General features: G+C 41.1%; 2 protein-coding genes across 2 annotated transcripts; both read left to right on the top strand.

Moving 5' to 3' along the window:
- Nucleotides 1-3,025: 3,025 nt before the first annotated feature.
- LOC311210468 (olfactory receptor 4E2-like) lies at nt 3,026-3,952 on the top strand (the record flags this gene model as incomplete). Its single annotated transcript, XM_084288405.1, has 1 exon — nt 3,026-3,952. The coding sequence occupies one exon, from the start codon at nt 3,026-3,028 to the stop codon at nt 3,950-3,952; it is 927 nt and encodes a 308-aa protein (XP_084144531.1).
- An 11,418-nt stretch (nt 3,953-15,370) lies between these two features.
- On the top strand, nt 15,371-16,315 carry LOC311210149 (olfactory receptor 5V1-like; the record flags this gene model as incomplete). The annotated part of the gene is made up of 1 exon (XM_084287939.1): nt 15,371-16,315. One exon carries the CDS (start codon nt 15,371-15,373, stop codon nt 16,313-16,315), a length of 945 nt encoding a protein of 314 aa, XP_084144065.1.
- Nucleotides 16,316-23,875: the final 7,560 nt, after the last annotated feature.

Below are 23,875 nucleotides of genomic sequence, written 5' to 3'. Positions count from 1 at the left end.
ATTTCCAAAGCCTTGACTTTATGTCATCAGTGACCTTCATAGCAGATCAGTACAGCAATCCAAGAACTGTTAAAATCTATAAAATCTTCATCCACCGTTCACAGGAATTATCAGGATAGTTTTCATAGCTTTATTTAGACACTGGATGAAGTTTCATGTTTTGACCAGTTCTCTGGAAGTATTGCACTATTGCACTAGTATTATCTATAGGATAGGTATACCAGTGGAAATAGGGTGATTAAATCTCTCTCCATGATGAAATACAACCCATTTCCTAGCTGAACACTGAAAATGTTCCTCATCTTCTTAATAAGAATGTTATTGTTTGGCTGATTTTTCCTCAGCTGTTTCCAGTAAGGAAACTGAAGAATCTCTAAAAGGGATAAAGTCAAGTACCAAACACAAACTGCTTTGATACTGCAGAGCCCATTTCAGCCTAAGTTTAAAAGTGACCATTTAAATACTGAAATGAGAGTTCGAGGAAACAAATTCAAGCTGGTTTTGATTTGAGACTCAGTTTTCAGTGACGCACCACCTCTGACAACATATTTGGTCTGCCCAGACTTTCTTTTGTCTTGGTGAATGAATGGTGAATGAATCCAGTCTATCCCTGTGTGACTGCAGTTTCCCACTATGGCAACTCCGCAGCTCCTCTGATCCAAGCAATGTTTCCTGGTGCCCAACATTTCTCAATGCAGGGATTGTTCGTACGACTCTACAATTATGTTTGTTTTATTAGGAGCATTTTTTTTTATTTTTTTTTTTCCCACACAAAAGGCCCCTGAGTGTGTAGAAGTGCATGGTGCCTTGTCCTTTCCCGTCAGCCTTCAGGAACAAATTGCTGTGTTGTTGCACACCAGGGACCCAATCACCAAATCTCTTTAATAAGGCCCTGGGCAGCTACTTGAAGTTTGGTAACAAAACAGTTCTCACAGATCCAACTCCACTACTAGAAAACTACCTTCCATATCCAATACATTACAGGAGTATTTATATGTTGTGCTAGGATGGTCTGAGTTTAAGAAGGGAGATGCAGGAAACTCTGAGGTCAGCTCTGAAAGTCTTGAAGGTGTTGCCTCATTGGATCTCTCTGACTAAATGGTAGATGGAAAACAGGATATTGATACTATCACAATATAATATGTTTGTAGCCTGCCAGGACAAGAAAAATTGCTAGAAAATCTTGTGAAACAAATTTCTGTGCAACAAGAAACTTAAACAAGAGTAGGGTGTGGCAATTACAAGCAGAAGGAATAAGAGTGGAACAACGCCTTGTCAGATGAAAAGTAGAAACAAATTTGGAGTGAATGATTATAAATGTGTTCAGACAACAAATGCTGTGGAGTTCAGACTTGGAAGTTCATGTTGTAACAACATTTAGTAACTTGGTACAGTAGCAGCCTGTTTTTGTTGTTGTTGTTTGTTTGTTTGTTTTGTTTGTTTTTAAAATCTCATCTTTGTCTGTGTTTTTCGTATCAGCCATACCATATTAAAAAACGTGTGTGGTTGTGTGCATCCATGTGAAAGGCTGAGAGAAATGCTTGGTAATCTGTTGAAAATGTACAGAAACATGTAAATGCTACTGTAACACTTTGGCCAGTTGGATCCTTTCAGGCAGCTTCATTTAACATTGATTGCAATTGAGACATCTAGCATGGGACAGGTGTCTGCTCTCCATTTATATTCAGACAGGTGTGCTGTCTTCTAGGGTATAAGCATCTCATTGTACTGCGATGATCTAAACAAGGTAAACTTTAGAGTGTTTGTTTCTCTTCATTTACTACACAGGGAGCCAGTGCTGTGATGCCTGTACTGCAGGCATCTGTCTACTACAGCGTGAGGGGTCACTACAGACAGATGGCCAGTCATCCCCTCTGCAGCTGTGCTAGCTCTGGAAGATTACTGAGTCCCTGGGAGAGAGGACAAAGTGGGACCATTTCTAAACTAGTGTTTGATTTGCAGTCATATATTCTGAATTACTCATGAAGCAATCCTGTTTGATGGGAAAGAGAAGCACTCTGAGAACTACTGCAAAGTGGTGGAGAATAGAGTAGTAACCAAATAAATTGCTCAGGTATTAGCAAAAGGTAAGAAGCATGTATCAAAGGCATCAAATGCTTTCTTAGCAGTAGTCTCCTGCTTGCTGACTTATAAACTCTCAGAGAAAAATGAGCAGATGAAGAATTTTCTGGTGTGATTGTAAATGAAAATGAGCATTTTACCAATGGTCATATTTTAACCTCTACAAAACAGGGTATACATCCACTGAAGAACTTTAAAGATGTCTCTGAGTAACACAGAGGGAACATAGAATGCATGAAGTGTTTTGCAGCTTATGCTATGTTAGAAAATATGTTCTTCAGAAGAGCATGTGCTGTCAACATCAGGCCTAAGACAGCAATCAAGCTACCAGACAACCGCTAGCTCAATGGAGAGGAACACCAGTGAGGAACCTCCCAGGCCTGGCTTCTGTGCATGTATCTCTAGTTTCAGAGCTGACAAGCTAACTGGAGAACCCTTTTGTCAGTTTAAAGGAAAGCAATTAGGAAGAGAGCATGGAACAGCTCGTGGTTCAGCCATATATTGTAGACATGATGCTTGGGCATAGCAAGTATTTGCCTTCCATGATGGCACTTTATACTCCCAGTGGGTGAAAGGATGGTAACAGTGTTTTTCTAGCATTCACATCTCTCATCCTTTGAAAGAAGAGTGTGACTCCTCCCTGACAGAATGGGAGTATGCACTTTGTCATATCCATTACAAAGCAGAAAACAGTGGTCAGAGTAAGTTCAGGGATGAGGGGCCAGAAGCCTGAAAAGGGAGTGGGCAGATGGGAGATGAGAGGCAGCCAGTACTCTCTGCAAACTCTCACTGTAATTCATGGTGTGACTCTGCTTTCTGTAGCATGCAGAATAGGAGTAATGCATCCTTCCCTCACCATCCATGAACCTTGGAGCACATCTCTTTCTCTTCCTGGCCAGCCCATGACTTCATGCCCACACCTGCACCGTGGAAGCCTGATGCCATGACACTAGGAAACTTCTCCCGGGTGACTGAATTTATCCTTCTTGGGCTTTCTGATACAAGGGAGCTGCAAATCTTCTTCTTTGCCTTCTTTTTTCTGTCCTATGCCATGGTTCTCCTGGGGAACCTTCTCATTATTGTGACAGTCAAAGCTGACCCCAAGCTGTCCTCACCTATGTACTTTCTGCTCTGCAACTTGTCCTTCATAGATATCTGTTGCACCTCTGTCACCTCTCCCAGGATGCTGGTGGACCTGCTCTCACAAAGGAAGACCATTGCCTTTGAGGACTGTATAGCCCAGCTGTTTTTTCTGCACTTTGTTGGGGCAACAGAGATGTTCCTCCTGACAGTGATGGCATATGACCGCTACACCGCCATCTGCAAGCCCCTGCACTACACAGCCATCATGAGCCGGCAGGTATGTTGGGTCCTGGTATTCGCCTGCTGGGCTGGGGGCTTCCTCCACTCTATCGTCCAGACACTGCTCACAATCCAGCTCCCCTTCTGTGGCCCCAATGCAATAGACAACTACTTCTGTGATGTGCCTCCTGTCATCCGGCTTGCCTGCATGGATGTCCGTGTCACCGAGTGGCTCATGGTCTCCAACAGTGGCTTAATATCCCTGGCTTGTTTCCTGGTGTTGGTCACGTCTTACACGTTCATCCTGGTCACAGTCAGGGTCCGCTTCACTGAGGGGCACTGGAAAGCACTTTCCACCTGTGCCTCACACTTGATGGTCGTCACCCTTTTCTTTATACCCTGCATCTTCATCTACCTCCGGCCCTTCACTAGTTTTTCCTCTGACAAGCATATCTGTGTGATCTACACTGTCTTCTGCCCAGTGATGAACCCACTCATCTACACCCTGAGGAATAATGAGGTGAAGGCATCCATGTGGAAACTCTGGCAGCGCTGCAGATTCTTCTGAGACAAGCTGGCTGTGCAGAAAACCTGGTGTTACCTTCCTACAGACCAGTGGCAGATCAGGATATGGGAACAGTGTTGGAATTCAACATGTAGGGCAGTATCTAAAACCCAAAGGATGTTTAGTTCCAGTTCAGGAATTTACCTAACATTGGTTTCTTCAGAGTAGTAGATTTCATTGATACCGTTGTCTGTTTTATGGGCTTTAGGTCTCCTTAGTCCACCTCTGAATTTGTTGCTGCTGCAGCACAGATGAGGCATTTTTAAAGGTTGTTGCTCTTCACAGTGCCTTGCAATTATAATTGCAGTTTCTGATAGTGATTAGGGCATCCTCCTCTGCACCCTCAAAGAGAAGTCAGGAGGACCAGACTTGAGTAGAGAAGATTTGATGGTATTATACATTGAGCCTGATGAAGCAGTGAGTAAATTAGAAGTTTTTCTTGGGCAGAGCTCAGATGTTTGGAATGAAATTCCAATAGAAAAAGAATTATGCTGTAGGATAAAGCAGAGTCTAAAGAAAAAAACATTTGATCACAGTATCTGCTCAAGTGGGAGTCATTGAGCAACCTCTGAATACTGATTGGAAAAAGTGAACCACCATTACGCAACGGAACTTGTGCTAACATTTCTACTGTTTATTAAGAAACACGATGAACTTCTTCAGGCACGGATCATTCTGTTCCTTGAACTAAAAAGTAGAAAGATCTGAATAACTGTGGTCTTTGTCAGTGTCTTTTTTTTTTTTCCTTTTGTCTTTCTTTTGCTTTTCTGTGTTTGTTTCCATAACGTTTGTCTGTTTCTTGTAACAATGGATGAACTTTTCTCATCACCACAACCCATTCTTTGCCACAGCATGTGACTACAACCCGTTCAAAAATGTTTCAGATCCCATCTTAAGATACTACCTGCTGTTATCACACCAGTCTGGTGAGAGAGGGGTTCTGGAGCCTGAGTGATTCCTCTTTCCACTGTTTGTGAAAGAAGAATCATTTCCTCTATGTCAGCTCTGAAACAGTTGGTGTGTGGAAGAGAAGTCTGTACTATCTACAGAGGCTGATTTAGGCCTCTTGATTCTGACCGCTTCTTGGTTTTGGGACTGCTTCTAATAGGCATTTTCCAAATTATCTGAAATAACAGAGACAAAGCCTACTTACTATTAAAATGACTTAAATTTTGCAAAGCGCCATTTCAGGACAAAGTAGAACTAGGTTATTACAGGCTAGGAATCCCAGAATAGCCTTATTCTAGTTTTAGTAGCTCCCAGCACTGTAAAAAGCAGCTGCAGAAGGGCTTGCATAAGGTTAACAATGGAACTTTTATGTGTAAGCACAGGCATCAGGAGGTCAATGTTCTTTAGGGAAATCTGGCAAGTAACCCACTCCTTGTTAGAAAGACTTACAAGCAGTTACACAGCAGCTTATGTTTGTGTCATAACAGAATTTCTGAAATGAACTTTGAGGTTATTTCCCAACTCTGAAAGCAAACAACTCTGCCTGTGTTGAAATCCAGTGCTACAGCAGAATTAAGTGGTGCACGAATGTCTTTCATCATAAGGAAGAAACTGCAAATGGTTAACAGGTATTTCACCACTAGTATTCAAGGCCTAGAAAACTAAGTTTCCTACTAACCTACTAACCAGTTGTAAATATTGAATTCCCTACCACCAGAAGCAAGAGTTAGTCTTTTTTTTTTTTTTTTTTTTTTTTTTTTGACCTTAGTATATATTATGTGTGAAAGACCTTTAGTGCAACCAAGTAGGATGGCTATACCTGACACAATCGATATTTCATAATGCGTCAAAAAGTAATGCGTCTATGTTTACATTCCTTCAGTCACTGGAGCCCCCCAGTTTGAAGGACAAGGTGTGCATTTTTGCCTTCTTCACTTTAGCTTTTGGTGATATAAGGTCTATAATCTCAGGAGTAATTATCTTCATTGGTGTTGTACATCTGATCTCCTTTATACTTAACAAATATGATTTGCACCCTAGAGTATGACCGAGTCTATTCTCAGAGAAGATGAACAGTACTTGATAAGTACTTTTTTTTTTTTTTTTGACCATAAGGGAAGCATAGAATGATGAGGTCAGATGGACTCACTTCCATTGCATTTTTGGGTGATATCAATCAATGTACTTATCTGTAGTTGGAGTAACTTGGGACACCCTGTTGCTGAAGCTTATAGGTAGATTCACACTCAGCTATTTGAGCAGAATATGTCTGATATCTTTTTGTCACCACATTAAGATACAATGCAATATTACACAAGATCATACACTATCAACAAGCAGCTGCAGAAAGCAGTAAATATCACCATGCAAAGTATTTACAAAAATAAGCTCTTCAACTTAAGCGTGTATATCTATATCTGAAAATATTAAGAACAAATGTCAAAAAATGGAAACCGTCTAACCAGTTTCATTGGGTGGAATCAGCATGTTCAGAGCAGTACGCCCAGCAGAAAAACTCCCGGCTGCCGGGTGCTGTTACTGCGTGTCGGCACCCGGTAGCAGAGGCACAGGGGCCATGCACCGATGCTCCCTACAGGCGTGCTTCAGGCAGCTGAGGTTTTGGTGGTAGGATTTTCTAGACTTGAAAGGATGCAATTATTTTTTTTTTAACTTTTCAGAAACTAGTAATGATTCTTTCACACAATTAAATTACTGAAATATTACAGGGGACAATATGAAAAGGAAGAACTGCTACAATCCAACATTTTATATGTGGAGAAAGCAACTGTGCTTGGGGAAGAAGAATAAAAAAAAAAGACACTAGGAGTTTGCGAGCTGTCTTCAATAAGCGAAATCTCCGCCTTGCAGTAATTAAATTTCTGTACTCCTTCTGCAAACTTAACCCTTTAGGAGGGTAGTAATTATATGACAAATCCATTAGAAGTTTACCATCTGCCAAGAAGAGACTAGAGTAAGTTTGTGCTAGAGTGACTGAGATTTAGGATTGGATTCACCCCACCTAAACTTAGGCATTCCACTGAAGTATCACATTCCAGTGCCGAGGGGGCTCCAGGTCTCTTAGAGAAAAGGATACCTTTAGAGGGGAAGAACAAAACAAAACAAAACAAATCAGGGATTTTGAAGGTGCAAAATTTGGTGCAGTCTACCAGTAAGCTTAAGCAACTGTCAGCTGAGTCTGATCTAGTGAATTAAGCTCCCTCAGCACCTCTGTTGGATAGAGAGACAGGCAGTTCCTGGAAATAATTCACCCCATCCTCAGGAAAAATAACTTTTTGAAGATGCTGGTTTCTTTCTTTCTGATACTCATCAGAATATCAGAGGAAGCCTGGTTAAATAGGTCATTTATGTGCAATGAGGAAATGCAGTGAGGAAATCTTCCCGTACATTTTCCCCAAATGTTTTAACGTTGTTTAACGTTTAAGACACCAGATCACCAAACTTCTGTGGCATTTTGAAATTAGAAGAGCTTCTGTATCTAAGTGTAATGATGGATCAAAGTCAAACTATGGAAAAGAAGTAAAAATAGCTTAAAATATACATAGATCAGGATCACTTAAACCATTGGCAGAAATGGCAGTAACATACAGAAAGCAGTCACCCAGTCTCAGGGCAAATGTGCTGTATTCCGCTTGCTGAATCTCTGCTTCCTTTAGCAAAATCCCTGGTCTAAATAGTGCTCTAGTGGTGCTCACTAGAGGGCTCTAGTGACTTATGTAGGTTAAACTTGTTGATGGAGGATTAATGGACTTTGAATTTGTCCGAGTGGCCATGTGTGCTTTTCTGGGTGAACACAAGCAAAGGAATTGATTGGGCAGTCAGTTCAGAGAGGACTGGTATGGGAGAGAGATATTCCTCTCAAAGAGGCAGAAGGGATATAACAAGCTATCTTTGCTGTTACTGTCATTCATGAATCTATTTCCAAATCAAGTTTTAGATATTTATGGGGTACCTAATTAGGTTTAAACTCTAATGGCATAGAGCGTCAGCCTATTCCATGCAGCCTTACAATGAATTCAGCCTGTGAAGTGTTTGTTGGCCTCCCTAAAGGTGTAGAAATTTGGTATATCCACTCCAGATTACATCTCAGTGCTAGTATTGCTAGTGCTGAACTTGCCACTGGATGCTACAGTGAAACAAGTCAGTCCAGGAGTGTTTTTTAAAAAGTAAGAACTATGGCAAATGCAAAAGGGGTATGTGTGTGGGGAAGGGGTTGGGGAATTTAGGTGGCTAATCTATAAGTATTTCTGCATTTCTCTGTCATACCAATCTTTAAGTACTCAAGATTTATCAACTGAAGATAATTGGGAATGTAATCATCGCCCAGGACTCACTTGTGGGAAAGATGTCTGCATATCTGCATGGGGGTGAAGGTGGACTGAAATAGCAGCAGGCAGCACTATGGTTAAACTGAAGGGGCTCAGCTGGACTTTGGGGACAAGTCACAGGATGGCTGTGGCGATGAAGTCTAGGAGCAGAATTGACCCCCTGCAAACCAGTATGTGTCTGCTGAAGATGTGTAGATAGCTTTCTCTTTGCAGTTTCTGACCACCTCACTGTCTGTTATTGCCTGAAACAAGGCAAGTGCTAGCCCCAGGTTGGTGCAACATATTTTGCTGTTACCACTGCTCAGTCCTTGCTGCTGCCTGTGAAAGCCAAGCCAAACACCAGTCCAAACCTCTGGCTGTTTGTCTATGCAGTGCTCTAAACAACACTTCTTGCTCTAGTTTAGGACACTTATTTCAATTAGACACATGCCTTCTACTCCCCACTATGCTGCAGCATGTCTCCTTTTACTGTATTGTCCCTCCTCCATCCCAAGCCAGGAGCCTTCTGTGTAGCCAAACCCACTCCAGCACAGCAGACCACTTCCTTCCCCAAAAAGCTTGGGAGCAGCTGTGTGCCTTGCTCTGCCAGCTCAGCCACATCTTGGCACGCACTCTACAGACTTTGCTGGTGTTATTGGCAGCAGCTGGTTCAGCCTCCCACCTGTGTAGGTTCCCTCATTCCTGGGCTGTGAAGATGGCCTTGCAGCAAGTTGGGTTGTCCTTGGTTTGGGCTTTTTATCTGAACTGTGCTGCTGTACAATGAGGCCAGAGTGGTGTCTCTGCATGTTTTCATGTTGCGTGAATGTATTTTGCAGTGCCAAAGGTCTTTTTAGAACAAGGGACTGAGACCTGTGTCTCCAAATAGCTAGTTACCAGCCTTTTCAGTGTATGTGGGTTGATATGTATGGGGAGATGGGATGGAGACACCCTTGTATGTTGGTACAGTAGGGAAAATGGCAGAGGAAATTACGCTTTGAGAGCTTTGATGGAACTAAAGGGTAATCATGGAGCAGAGTTTGGGATATAAGCTGCCCTGGCAGCTTTTATATCCTTTGAATGTCCTTGGGAATATTCAAAACCTTCCTGGACACAGTCCTGGGTGATCAGCTCTGCCTGACCCTGTTTGAGCAGGGGCAGTGCGTGATCGCAAGATGTCTCTTCCAACCTCAGAGACTTCATGAATTTGTGATTCTGTAGCTTGTGTTAAGAGACAGCCCTGAAGAGCTGGAACATACTGCTCATACCAAGGAGACAGGAGAACAAGGGCACAATTGCTAGTTTTGGGAGGGGGCTCTTCCTTCCCCTCCTTGCTCTTTTACTAACCACCATCCTCTGTCACCCACTGCATTTGTCGGGATCCTGCTGTGTTGGAGTCATGGCCATTTTGTGCCATTGTTAATCTGCTGCTTAAGGCAATCTGTTTCTATCCTGCTACATATGGGGTACAGACCAAAGTAGGCAGGATTAACACACTGGGCATGATGAGAGAGAGAGCCTTGGGCTAGTAAGTGGGTAGATTTTTGAGAAGTACATGTTCAGTTTCTAGTTTGGCTTTCTGAGATCTTTGAGAAAATTAAAAGTTTGATCCTGTCTTTCCATCACATGGCATGGCGTAAGACTGTGGAACAAATCCCATGAATTTTAAAGCTGAAAAGGACCTTGCCATTTGTCTGTGGAAGCTGTGGCACCTTGACCTCCTACAGGACATATACTTCACATTTCAACTATTTTACTCTAAAAGCTTTCTTTGTATGAGCTAGTCTGTTCCATAGATTGTGTCAACGAACATTTGAGTTCAGCACAGGATTTCCAATTGCCTTTTTTTTTTTTCTTCTGTGTTAAGGTATGGCCCATGAAGAAGAAATGTTTAAGCTGGGAGGCAGAAGGGAAGGACTATGCAAAAGATGCACATCAGGCTGATAACTCTTAGTGGCTGACTAACAATTTTTGAAAGATGATAATGTACTATGAGAAAAAATGCTGACTTTCAGTTGTTTCTTTAACCTGTAATTGTCAAACTGTAATTTCCTATTTTTTTTTTTTTTTAAGGTTCCACATTTCGGGTAGGGGAAATTTCTGCTATGTCCTTTGCTATTCTATGAGGAAACACAGTACAAATTACTACACATATTTGAAGCAATCACTCAGATTTTTTGACAAGGAAGTCAAATGCAAACACCATTCAGGTTTTGGGAGCCCACGTCTCAATACGCAAGGCAAACTATTTAACATAATTTGTTTGTCTCTGCAGGAAATGACTTGGGATGATTCTAATAAGGTCTCAGTAGATGCAGTTTAAAAAGTTGGTGCCTGACAAACTGCAATGACGTAACTGGGCAAGAGAGTTTAAGTGTGTTTAAATTGGCTCCACTGTGCATTGTTAGGATCTCAAGCTTTCTCTTCTGGAAATTAGCAGCTCCCCGAGCATACAGCCAGGTTTGATTATGGCTCTAATCTAGGGGGAAGTGAGAGACTGTCTCGAAGGAAAAATGTCCTGTGAAAACTAGAAGGATTTCTACAGTGCTTTTGTTCAATCCCAAGAAAAGGGAGGGGATCCTTGCCTAACCCATTGAATTGCAAGATTACAGGTCAAGCAGAGCTAGCTGCATGCCCCTGTTAGGGGCTGGCTTTAAAACTGCTTGGACCAGGCTGTTTTCAATACTTCTCCACTTTTCTAAACTCAGAAATGGTTCTTGAGGAAGATGAGGCCAATTCAGAGCTGTCCCTGTTCCCTCCAGCTGCCTAGGGCTCCTGTCCTGCAGATCTTTTCAGGGGGCTCCTTCTTCCCAGATCCTGGCAAATATGAGTCAATGTCCTGAATAGACTCCCAAATTCTGAATTTAATTTTAGAAGAGATGACATTGTCAGAGTGTGCCATTGCACACCTGCAATGTGAATTGCAGTGCGGGATTATTCCCTTGTGAAGTGTGAAGATGGGAGAATTCCCTCCATGGACCTTTTGCCTCTGTCAGAAACATGAATGGCCAGTAGAGAAAAGGGACCATTTTTGTCTTCAGTTAAAGGCAGCAGCTGATTCTGTCATCAGTCTTGGGTCACAGTAAGCGTTACTAGCTGGAGACCTGACAAATCTTATTAATCCCGCCGTTAGACAAAGTGATTTGATTTTGACGTATCTTAGGGATGGTCCTGCCATGAAAAATGTTCATAACAGAGTTTCCACTGTACTACATATAACCAGCATCTTAAGTATACAGGACAGTAGTGTCTGGGGGAGTTATACCATCCAAGTAACTCCAGACTGCTTTGAGGCATTACAAGGTGAGGAAAACTACCTGGGAAAATTGATTTTTACTTTGAGGCAGAATAACACCTTTTCTACAAGCACTATCATGTATAGGCTTCTGATCATAAGGCTATTTTATTCCCTGAGCAATATGTCAGAGTTGCTGCAAATTCTGCCCATGGATTGAGTATTTCAGTGTCCAGTTCATGCAGAGGCTAGTAAGGCTAGTCTTACAAAACATTTATGTAAAATTCACTAGGCCTTGGTAAGCATATGGCAAATAAAGCTGACTAAAATAATTTTATGACCCAGGCATGGCTGAGGAATCTCTTGGTAATTGCTGATGGCTTACTTGAGAGCTTAAAGACTACATCAGCATGTGGTACATGATAGTGCCTGTGAACTACACATGCCACTATAATCTTGGGGGTCAGTAACATCATTTGCTAGCCTAGTTATTTGTAGGCTAGGGCTAACAACTTCACTAATGACTTCACTAAATGGAAAGCCTGATCAGAGTAGGTTAATAGCATATCTCACGTACTGTCCTGTGCTTCTACTTCTAATAACCTAATTCAACTAAGAGTATCCCTGCAGTGGCATGAGCAGCACATCTGAGGACCAAATGTCGAATTGAGACAGCAGCCCAAAGTGCTCTTGGTGGTGCTGGTTGACTGCCACTTAGATAGGCCAAAGCAGCCATGCTAAAAAAAGTGTTTCAGATATGATGTGAAACTCTCCTTAAAGGAGTCTATACTCATACACATTACTTATATGACTGCTTTTTACAAGTCTGCCTTTTGGCAAAATAGCAGGCTACCACATGTACATCATGGTGGTGGCTAGCAAAGAATAGTTGAACAGAATATCAGACAATGTTGTACTAAGGATAGATTATCAACGCTGGACTTTAAACATAAGGCCTGAGATTTTAAATCCCAGGAAGTAGTAAATAGCCCACACTTAGGTAGGAGGCCCCTTTTTTGTGGCCGGTACTTCCACATCATCGCTTGGCTGCTGGTACCACAATGTTCTTTGGCGCCTTGTACCGCGTCCAGATTTTGCATTGCAATATCGCCCTCCAGTGGCTCTTCGACGGAAAGATGGGTACCTGCAAAGAGCTTTCAGTTAGTGGAAGTGCCATTATGCCAGTTTAGGAGGATGAAAGAGCACAGTTTTAGTTTTGCTCAAAGGTATGGATGCAATTGATCTTCGGTGTACATATTGCCAACCTCTGGGTTTATTACAAAATGATTAGCTCCATTCTTTGTTGCAAAACTTCACCAGAAGTATGATGTCTGATGATCCTAGGGCTGACTGCAGTACACAAAGGCAGACTGGGACAACGCAAACTTCTTCCAGCCAAAGGTCTATACAACCATTGCAGGATAGGCCTGTGCTTTGTAATCCTTGGAGAGCTCCTTTTTATCTTGTGATGTACAAAATTAAGATTCCTGTGTATGAGTCCCACGCTGCAAAGACTGTGAACAGGCTTTAAGAATGATTGACAAACAATATAATTCATGTTACCATTGTAGAAGTTATGGGCAGGTAATACTGGAAAAGAAACAGATCAGCCACTCTGTACATCACACGGAAAGTGGTGCTTCAATAACTGAATGCATGGATGCTTTCTGGAATGAGGAAAATTGTTTTTTGCTCTTCAAGGTAATGCTGGTAACTTATGTTCATTCTTACATCAGGGTACACATCTGTTTCAATTCGTGCATGGCTTTCACAAGTTGTTTATCTTAAGTCATTGCTGTAGGGGCTATACATAGTTAAAAGATTGCTCCCATACAGGAATCAGAGATGGCCCATAAAATCCACATGGCAGGTGTTTGTGCTGGCACATGATGCTGTGATACCTACCTTGTAGTGCTCCACAGCTGCCCCACTGCTGTCATTTAGGTTCTGCCCTCTACTCTACAAAGAAAGCCTGAATGTGTTACCAGTGCCCTCTTTTAAGGTATATTTTTCTGCAGAGGAGCTGTTGCCAAATTTATTTTGACCTTTTTAGATAGGTGAGATTTCAGGCACCAGACCAAGACAAGTTAATTTGAAATCAGTTTGTGATCAAGTCTTTTTAAGACAGTACTATAACTTAAAAAATCAGAACACTGGACCCCTGTGATATGTAAAACTTCAATAATCTGAAATGACACCTGAGGTACACTGGTAGGACCCAGATAAAATGATGCCATCTATTTCCTCTGCCTGAGTAGACTCAAGTATCAAACCACAGCTCTGTGGGAAGGTTCTACAACATGAAGGTCATGGGAATCCGAGAAATTGTTTTATCACATTTCTAGCTCACCTTGACTCTTTGACAACACTCTGAAAGAGCCTCATATGCACTAAAGGAAGCATCCAAGAAAACTTCAGAGACACTTGTCCCTAGATACACCCTCAGCGCATATTTATAAAGCCTCATTGAAAAAGAGACTTACTTTTGTATTCAGGCTATCACTTTTGCCAGTGCTTGCAGATGATCTTTAAAGTTCTCTTCCAACTCAAACCATTCTGTGATTCTATGTATGAATATGCCTATGCTGCTAAATTCAGACTCATCACTTCCTTGATAGATTGGTGTTCCTGAATCTACAGTGAAATCATTTTTCTTCTGTCATGCAAATATTTTAATCAGATGTAGAAAGAAGAAAAAGAACAGTGACGTTTCCTGGAGACCACTGTATATTACCAGCAATTAATTCTTTGTTGCAGTGAGTATTTGTGTGTTTCCACTGTGTTGCAGCTGAATAACCTCACAACTCTAAGAACAAGTGATGCTCTGATTTGAAACACCATGTGCCTTTTATTCATGCTGGCCTAAATATTTCTTATGGTGTTTTAAGCTCTGACCTTGGTCCCTTTCAAGATGGAAGCAAGCTTATATGAGAACAAGACGACAGCCAAGCCTATCTCAAATGGGGTATCAGTCTCCTATTTTAGTTGTTTCTCTGTATCCCTTATGAATGAGAATGTGTTATGATATTCACACCATCTCATCATGTTTCAATTTGCAAGTAAGGAGGTATTTGTGTTGTGCCTTGCTTTATCTCTCTCTAGAACTACTGTGTAAATTATTTCCATGAGTTATGTTTAATATAGCAATGATGTGCTATCTCCTTAAACTTTGTTGAATTGGGAGAAAGAAAAAAAAACATCCAGTCACATCCTGAAAGTATTAATATTGATGTGAAAGCCCAGTGGGTAAAGTTTATTGAGAAGAGGAAGATCTTTAATTAGATACTGGGTTATATCCCATTTTATCCTACTGGATATAGCCGAAAAAAATAAATGTATTCTGGCTATATACCTTCTGCTGATAACCAGGGTTTTAATTCCTCTGTGGTAGCATTACTCACTTAAAAATTAGGTCTTTAGTTTCTATTAGTAACCCAGACTTCTTTGATGATGATAGTATCTTAAAATTTATATTGAAATGGTTTTTAGAGATCTGTGTTCCTACCCTTCCCCTGTTCAGAGTACAGCTGCTTTCAAAGCCCAGTTGGGTTGCTTGGAGCCATGTTCAACCAAGCTAGTCACTACAGAGGGGAGGTATCTTTGTATTCAACTTTTCAGCTCCCCAGTCTGAGAAGATGACTTGCACTCAAAGAGTTAATTTTTTTTTTGGTTAATCACTGTTAAGCTTAATACTATTTTTAGCCTTTATCTTACATATATGAGAGCAAAATTCAGATGTTGAGTGTGGTGATGCAAACTTACAAATGTATTTGAAATGCAAAAGAGATTAAAAAAATCACACTGTTTATAAGGAAGTGAAATTTTGACTATTACAACTTTTTTTTTCTTTTTTTTCTTTTTTTTTTTTTTTCTTCCAGGTACACCTCTGCAATCATTTCTACAATGAAAGATAAGATGCACAGGGTCAACACATCAACAGTATCTGAATTTATTCTCATAGGCCTATCTGATGCTCCAGGGGTGCGTTTTTTTCTTTTTGTGCTGTTTTTGATCATCTATTTGGTCACCATGGCAGGCAACATCACAGTCTTTGTTGCCATTAGCACAGATACGCATCTGCACAACCCTATGTACTTCTTCCTTGGCAACTTATCCCTACTAGATATCTTATGCCCCACTATTACCGTGCCAAAGATGCTGGAGGTCTTGTTGTCTGAGAACAATGTGATTTCATTCAGTGGGTGCATATTCCAGCTGTTCTTCCTCATTGATGTTGTAGGCACAGAGATTTTTCTCTTGGCTGTGATGGCATATGACCGTTACGTTGCCATATGTCATCCACTGCAGTACGTTAATATTGTGAGTATGAAACTATGTGCTCGCCTAGCCATTGGCACCTGGATAGTAGGATTTTTTAATTCTCTATTGCACACATCTTTGATTTTTACACTCTTTTTTTGTGATTCTAATGAAGTTGACCAATATTACTGTGATATTCCACCTGTGATGGCCCTCTCCTGTTTACCTACTTACAGTAGAGAACTAGTGATTCTTACAGTAGCTGGGGTCCTTGGAAGCAGTGCCTTTGTGGTCACTCTGGTCTCATATGTGTATATCCTTTTGGCTATCCTGTACATGAACTCTTCTGAGAGCAGGCACAAGGCTTTCTCCACTTGCAGCTCTCACTTGACAGTGGTATGCCTTTTCTATGGGACTACTATTTGCACGTATGTACGGCCTTCTTCTGCCTACTCACCTGATCAGGATAGGATAGTTTCCATGCTCTATGGGATCCTCACTCCACTGCTAAACCCCATAATCTACAGTCTGAGGAACAAAGAAGTCAAATGTGCCCTTGGAAGAGTAATCAGCCAGGTGCGAACTACTTTAACAAAATGAGAACATCTTTCCGTTTCTGGCCTCCTCTGGAAGCCCAAGCAATTGGATAGGGACTGCTGGTAATGACATCTCTTACTTTAATCATCTAAAAGACAGATCCTGGAAAGAAACTCCTTCTCTGGGCTCCGTTTACAGTTAAAAGGGAGAAGTATGCATCTCCAGACAGCCAACTGGATGGCACAACTCTGGGTCATTATTACAGGAGGAGGTGACCTTGGCTTGTAATCTTTTCCTCCATTGAGCATGGAAGAAGCTTAGATGAGAACCTTGGTCTTAAACATGGGTGTTGCCAGCTAGGTACTGTAGGCACACTTAATGGTGCACACGCTTCTGTTAAAGTAGCTTATAGAACTGTTTCCTCTTCCTGACCATTTCATTCCTGTGGAAAATAATGTAACTGTATCCTCTGTGGGAGACTGACTGGAGGGAAAACTCCTTTGCCATCATTTAAGCTCATCAGTCTGGGTGTTTTCAACTGGCATGCCAATAGTTCAACAAGCATAGCTGGCCATAGCTTGTGCCACGTATCTCTGCCAGCATGTGAATCAGCTCCTACAAACTGGAGATATCAGCTGTGTTGATGTCTATACAGTAAAAGGAATCCTAGGAAACTATAGCAAGTGGGGCAACAGGGAGGCTTTTCAGTCATGGACTTTCTGTGACCACTGTCTGGGCCTGTCCTGGCTTTTCACAGTGTTGGTGGACTGAAGGAAGGCTTATCGAGTGTGCTTTAGGTCTGTGAGTCCATAACCAGGAACAGCACTTCCAGGTGAAAGCAAAGGTATGGCTGACAAAAAGATGGAAATGGATGCAAGAGAAGGGGAGTGCTGTGCCATCTCCTTTGTGCATTGTGGCTGTAAATCTGTGTATACCTTAGCTACATGCCTCTGTGCTGGGGTGATAAACTTACAGCTTGATGTGGACCTGAGGCTGTGTTAAAACACTGTGCTAAATAGCTGATATTGCACATGGTTCCTTACAAAAAAGTGAAAGATGTCTTTTAGTGGCCTTTCCTGTGGTTGCTGCCTTGGCATGAAGGCTAAACTAATGACTTATCTGCAGGAAGTCAGATCTTAGTGATAACAAATGCACGTTCTTATACCATGGAAGTAATCTGAACTTCATTCTTATCTCTAGAACATGTTTGCAATGGGTTCATGGGGCAACTAATAACCAAAAGAGATTTTGCCTACGGTAATGTATTCTGAGTTGTTGTTTTGAAAATATTTCACCAACTTAAGAAATAACATGAAAGTCACAAGGACATTTAAGTTTCAATGCCAAGTTTTAAGAAGCTGCTAAAGCCACCCATGTAGCCATACCACTACAGAGTCTCCAACAGAGCTCAGTGTGCTGACCTACAGTAATCATGGGATTAAGTCACCTAAGCACAAGTTTTATTGATGACCCTAGTCATTTTTCCTGGTCCCTAGTTTATGCTCAAAAATAATAATAAATACACCCAGAATACTCAGTCCTGTTTCATTTCCACCAGCTGGCTGAAGAGACCAGAAATCCTGTGAAATATGGGGGTAATTACCTATTATGTGTAGAGTGACAGGTATTTCCATGGTGTTATCTGTGATTCTTGATGTATGACAGTAGAAATAATTTTCCAAAAACAGCCACATTGACTCCTGAGCCATCTGACAAATTGCAAAGCATTTATCAGTGCAGACAGAGGGACAGTCTGCTGCTTAAAAAATGAGCACAGAAAACTTGTTATAGGCTGGTGCACCATTCCCCTTCAGTGGTCATTAAACAACTGCTCTGCAGGGTCACAAAAATTACTGTGGAGATGGGGAGGAGCAGCTATGCTGGTTCCTTGCAAATCCAAAGATTCTGGTTGCTAGATCTGGAATTCCAAGATCAGACTTGCTCAGGAAGCATTTCTGTTTTGCACCTCATGAGCTTTTTGTCCACTTTATGTCCTATGTGTTGGATAGGAGAGTAGCAATCAGCCTCATATGTGCTATGGTTCAGCATTAGTGGCCTGTATGTGCCTGGGTGGGCTGGGACAGACCCACTGAACAGAAATGCCTGCAGAGCAGTGGATGTGAGAGTAATGAGTCAGGCTGTAAAAGGAGAATCCCACAGCTTTGTAGCAGAGGGCAGCCCCAACCTGCACGTCATGGCCCCAAGCAGAAGTGGTCAGAGGGGTGCTTATGACCATGTTCTCGATGCCACAGTTCCACTGTCCAAAAATCCATCTCCTGTGTGGAGTTCTCAGACCATCTGCTGCATGCCCTGGAGCAGACGCTTCATGGCTCCCTGAGTTTTGCCCCTGCTTCCACCTCTTGGCAATGGACATGCCAGCACCAAGGAGTATGCGGGGAAATGCTGAGATCTGCATGGCAGCTGCATGGGTGTGATGGTAAAATAGATGTTCCTGAGGCCAACAGTCTGGGGTGAGCTGTCTGAGGATTCAGAGTCACTGCTAGGGCCGAGCAAAGACAATGAGGAAGCACAGCAAGTCAAGGGGAGATAAATGGGTTCAGAAGGGGAAGAAAAACCAAAAAAATGCCCGTAAAACAAAGACCACACCCATGCATTAATGACAATGTTTTCTTCTACTCTGGCTAGGGCCCTTCCCTTCCGGAGTGTATTCTGCAAGGGAGGAAACGGTCATCCTTGCCAGATCCTAAAAGAAGTGATCATAAGAGCTGTGGTGGTGTACTTGTGTGTACTCTGCTTGCTACCACGCTCCTCTTCTGTAAGAATATTTGGTATGCTGTTACTGAGAATGCCTCTCAAAGTGCCCCAGTTGAAAAACCTATAGCTAAATGAAAATAGATCTTAAACTGAATCAATTTCTGAAGTAGCCTCCCTTAATTGGGATTAAAGATCAACTGCATACTTTAGGAGACTTTAGAAGAATGCAGCACTGCTGAAGGACTTATTTGGGAAAGATTAAAAGCTGCCTTCAGTTCATTTTGTAGGGCTTAACCACATCATTCAGGGCATAGTGTTTCTTTGTTATAGAAACTGATGTAGAAAGTCGTCCATGGGGGTGAGCGTACTGCAGTGGATGTGCTGCTCTAGACCCTTTATGCTAGGCATGCCTGGTGTTTGTGGGGCATGCAGCTGCATAATTTGTGGAGGCCTGGGGTGCTTTGTGTCAGCAATATGTTGCACGTTGATTATCACACCTCTCACTCATCCTGGAATGGTTCAGTAGCAGCAGATGTTGGAGCAAAACCACCCTTCTGGTGTCTTTTCCCTTTGGATTTGAGGAAAGACCTGCTGTCACCTCCATACTTGTTCTGATTTCATTCTTCATTTCCCTGTATTGGGGAAACTGGTGGAAAAAAAAACAAACCTGGTGTTGTTTCTCAGACACAGCATTCATTCTTATTGAAGGGTTATAGAAGATTCAATGGAAGAGGCTATATTTTTTCCTGTGTTATCACAGAGCAGCGTCTTCAATGTCATCTTTTCTAGCTTCAGTGCTGGTACCCTTTATTCTTCAGCTAAGTACTGTGACTAATTCCTTTTCAACACAAACATCTCTCCACCTAGCTCAGGAAGGCCACACTTCAAGTCCAACACTCTCTAAAATGCACTCATATGTGCGTTCTTCTACTGCTTAATGACTTATTTTCACTTGTTCTTTATAAGTTAGTGATACTTCAATTTTCACCTAAGGACTAATTCAGATTTTCCCATTGAGATTTAAATGAAAAGGTTCTGTCCCACCCATTGTGGACAAAAGAAAATATTTTGCTCCTTCCAATTTTTTAGGCATTTTTCCACTATCAGTTAACACAGCAACTTTTTAGGCATAGTATTTTTCCTAGATTGCCTCCTGAATATGGTTAGGTCATTTTTAAAATGATACTGAATCAAAGAGTTTGTTCTCATGTCAAACAGAATGTAGGCAAAACGAAAATTAGAAAACACAAGTCACACAGACTGAACAAAGTCAGATTGTTTTAAGCAATACCTATATTGATATACTGGGGGAAGGGGAGGGGGGGAATTCCTCCACACCTGGAATATAGCAAAGGTTTTAAAAAAATACATATTTTTTTAAATAGTCTTTTGTATTCATGCTTACCACAGAACTTCTGCTTGCAACCCTGTGACCTTACCAGACACGCATTTTAGTGTTCTGTTTGCATTGCTGTTTCTGCTCTTATCAGTAGACTGTCCTGTAAAAAAAAAAAAAAAAAAAAAAAAAAAAAACACGGGAAAACTGGAGAGTAGAGATTGTATGACGGACGGACACCAACTCTTAATGTGGATTTGACTGCAAGGTGTGCAGTTTTTGTTGGCTCCAAATGAGAAATTTCTGTTCTCCAAAACCTGAAGGGAAGAGCCAGAAAGAGCTTACTTACAGAAGAGGGAGCTCTTGTACTCCTTATCAGAAAGGATTTTTTGTTGTTGTTGTTGTTTTGTTTTTTAGCAGTTGTACATTCTCATACGTGTACTGTGTTTGGGGGTAGGATTCCTGGTCAGCCACAGACTCTGAACCTGAGACAAGGCAGAGAAGGGCCATTAGAATTGACTTTCATTTCCTATGGATGTAGCCTGTCCTCTCTTTTCCTGCATTTAGACAAATGGACTTTATTCCTCTCAGATCTGAAAAGAACTTTTTTTTTTTCCTCCCAAGTGATCCTTTGTATGTGTGTTTGTTTGTTTGAGTTGTTATTCTGTTACTTGGACTTCTGTTACTCTGTTACTGTGGACCAAAAAAACACTAATTTTCTGTACTGGGGAGGGAAACACTGTAAATGAGGAAATGTGTGTTTCTGTTCAGGAGGGAAGAAGTCTCTTTTTCTAAACTGGTCAGAAGCTGCTTAGTAGTTCCAGCCCCATCAACCTTTTGTAGCCTTCTGAGAGTCCAGCACTTGCAGGGCTGAATTAATCCCCGGAGAAATTATACTTGAGTCTTGCTGTATGTTTGAAGGAAGCCCTTCCTCAGGTTGCTGTTGACATCAGACTTGTCCTTCAGCTCATTCTGAAACACACTGAAGACAAAAAGCACAGGCCTGAGCTGCTGCTTCAAACACTTTCAGTCTCTAGGGACCCTTAAAGTGTGGAATATTTCAGTAAATTTGTTTAATTACAGGCAGAAATTAATATTCCTTTAAGATGTGTCAGGTAAGCTGATAACCTGTTTTCCCAAAATCAAGTCCAGCATGCTACTTCTTTTCAGTGCTCCTTGGTGAGGAAGGACACAGACAAAACCACACACATGGAATAAGATGAAAAATATACACATACACAAACATGGCCTACTGAAAACACCGAAGTGTCATGCTTCACAGCTGATAAAAAGGACATTTTAACAACTTATTTGGAGTAATGAGTGCTTCCTTCAGTCCCTAAAGGCTAAAATATTTTCACATCTATTTAGACTAGATATATTCCCTGTCTCTAGTTACATCTACCAGCATTTACAGGGAGGGCAGAGTATTCTCCAGCAGCAGCAGGCATCTTTTATGCTATGGTGGTGATTATGTTAGCAAATATTTTGTTTTCTCAGGAGAGATCTCTAGGCAGGAGCTGTGTAGCTAACCTGGGTGGGTTGTGTCCACCAGCTTATGTTGGTTCCAGCTTAATTCCATGTCAATAACAAAGACAGCAGTTATATTAACAGTATGATAGTCATTCTGGTAGCATTGCACTGACTTCTTTGTAAACATTTAAGAATTTCTATTTGTGTTTGGAATAATAGTCTACATTGTTTTAACTTAAAGTTTCTAAATTTGGTCAGATATTGTGCCACAAACTTTTGGTAGCACTGGACAGAGATTTCTCTTTATCCAGACAGGCAGCATACCTGTAGAAGCAGGGACTTCTACCTGTAGAATACAGGGACACTGTACATGTTTGTAGGGGGAAAATTCGTGTGGCCAAAGCCCAATTAGAGTTGAAGCTGGCCAGGCCTATGGGAGACAATAAAAAGGTTTTTTCTTTTTTTTGTGTTTTGTTTGTTTTTGTTTTTGTTTTGTTTGTTTGTTTGGTGTTTTTAAAAATATGTGAATGGGAAAAGGAGAACAAGACAAAACATAGGTCCGCTACTTGACGTGGAAGGTCACCTCACAGACAAGGACATAGGCAAAGCAGAGACACTTAATCCCTTCTTTGCCTCTGTCTTATAAAGCAAGTATGTAGTCTTCAAAGAAGATCTCACATACGTAGAGTTTTCAACTCTGAATTTTATGAGGTAAGCTTCCTTCTCTAAGAGTATTTACTCAAAACAATCCATTTGATGTTTCCAACATCACCAATACTACTCAACAGCAGAGTAAGTCTCCTACAATTTAAGGATAAGTGGGCTGGTTTTGGTTACCAACCAAATAAAAATGGTTGGAAATCACATTTACCAGGTAAAGTCAGTTCAAAATGCAGGACAAGCATGGACATTTCTCACCTGAATGGCAAATTACTTTAGTAAATTTAGGAAAACAAAGCTAGAACAGAAAATGTTATACTGTCTGTCTTCATACACAGAAGCTACAGCAATATTGAAGTACAGTTGCTTAGATTCGTAATAATGCCTTTCAAGTTCACTTTTCTCTAAGAATCTATGTCCTACTATTCCACAAATCTTCACACAAATAAATTACACTTTCAAAGTGTTACAGACACATTACATGACACGGGTCATGGGAAATTCAAACTTCACATACTTACTGAACCCAACAGATCAGAGACCAAATCAGTATTAGAATGAAAAAGAGGGTTACATTAACTAAAGCTCTTTGAAATGATTAAATAATTTTTCAATCACTGTGATAACATGCATTCAAGTGCCTTAGATATCACAGAACGTCGTTGAGACACAATTTCACTTTTAGTCATTTACTGGAATGCTTTACCAACTGGACCAACTCCAGATTTCTCAAATCCAATACAGAAAATTTCACATCAGCCTGAGCAGCAACTATTAACCTACACGGTACCACATGAACTGTGAGCTGCAACAAGACAGCGATATGGCAGCACATTTTAAAACTGCGTTCATTCTTCCCACACTCTTCAGTTCCATTAAAAACCTCAAGAGGCTCAGCAACAAAACTTAACGTCTCTAACCAGCTATTTTATTGAAGAAGTTACTAGACAATTCACTTACTTGCCCTAAAAGACAAAAACAGTATACTTATTCTTGCTCTTCAGCTTAATTCCTTAAAAATATTTGCATTGAGTCAAAACGTTACATTTAATCACCTTTGGTTTTACTTTACTTCTAAAATTGATTGGACTAATCAAGCATATACTCTGCATAGCTGAATGTAAAACTGGTTCTTTGTCAAAAGACAACTAAACTACTGTTATCCCAAAGCATCTACAAAGCTCAGTTGAAGCTAAAACAGTATTGTGAGGCTAGCTTACAAAAGAGATTTATTTTTTTAAACAGACAACAGATCTACAGTCCAGCTATTTGACTTTGGTATTAAAGCATGAATCTTCATGCCTTGAAGATCTAAAAAACAAAACAAAACACAAGATTTGACACTTTTTGACATATGATTAAGTACTATGAGAACCAATAATGACTTTCAGTTGTTTCTTTAACCTGTAATTGTCAAACTGTAATTTCCTACTTCATTT

The sequence above is a fragment of the Netta rufina genome (assembly GCF_964035555.1).
Source record: "Netta rufina genome assembly, chromosome: 5".
Lineage (NCBI taxonomy): Eukaryota > Metazoa > Chordata > Aves > Anseriformes > Anatidae > Netta > Netta rufina.
This window is presented reverse-complemented; position numbering and strand designations above follow the sequence as displayed.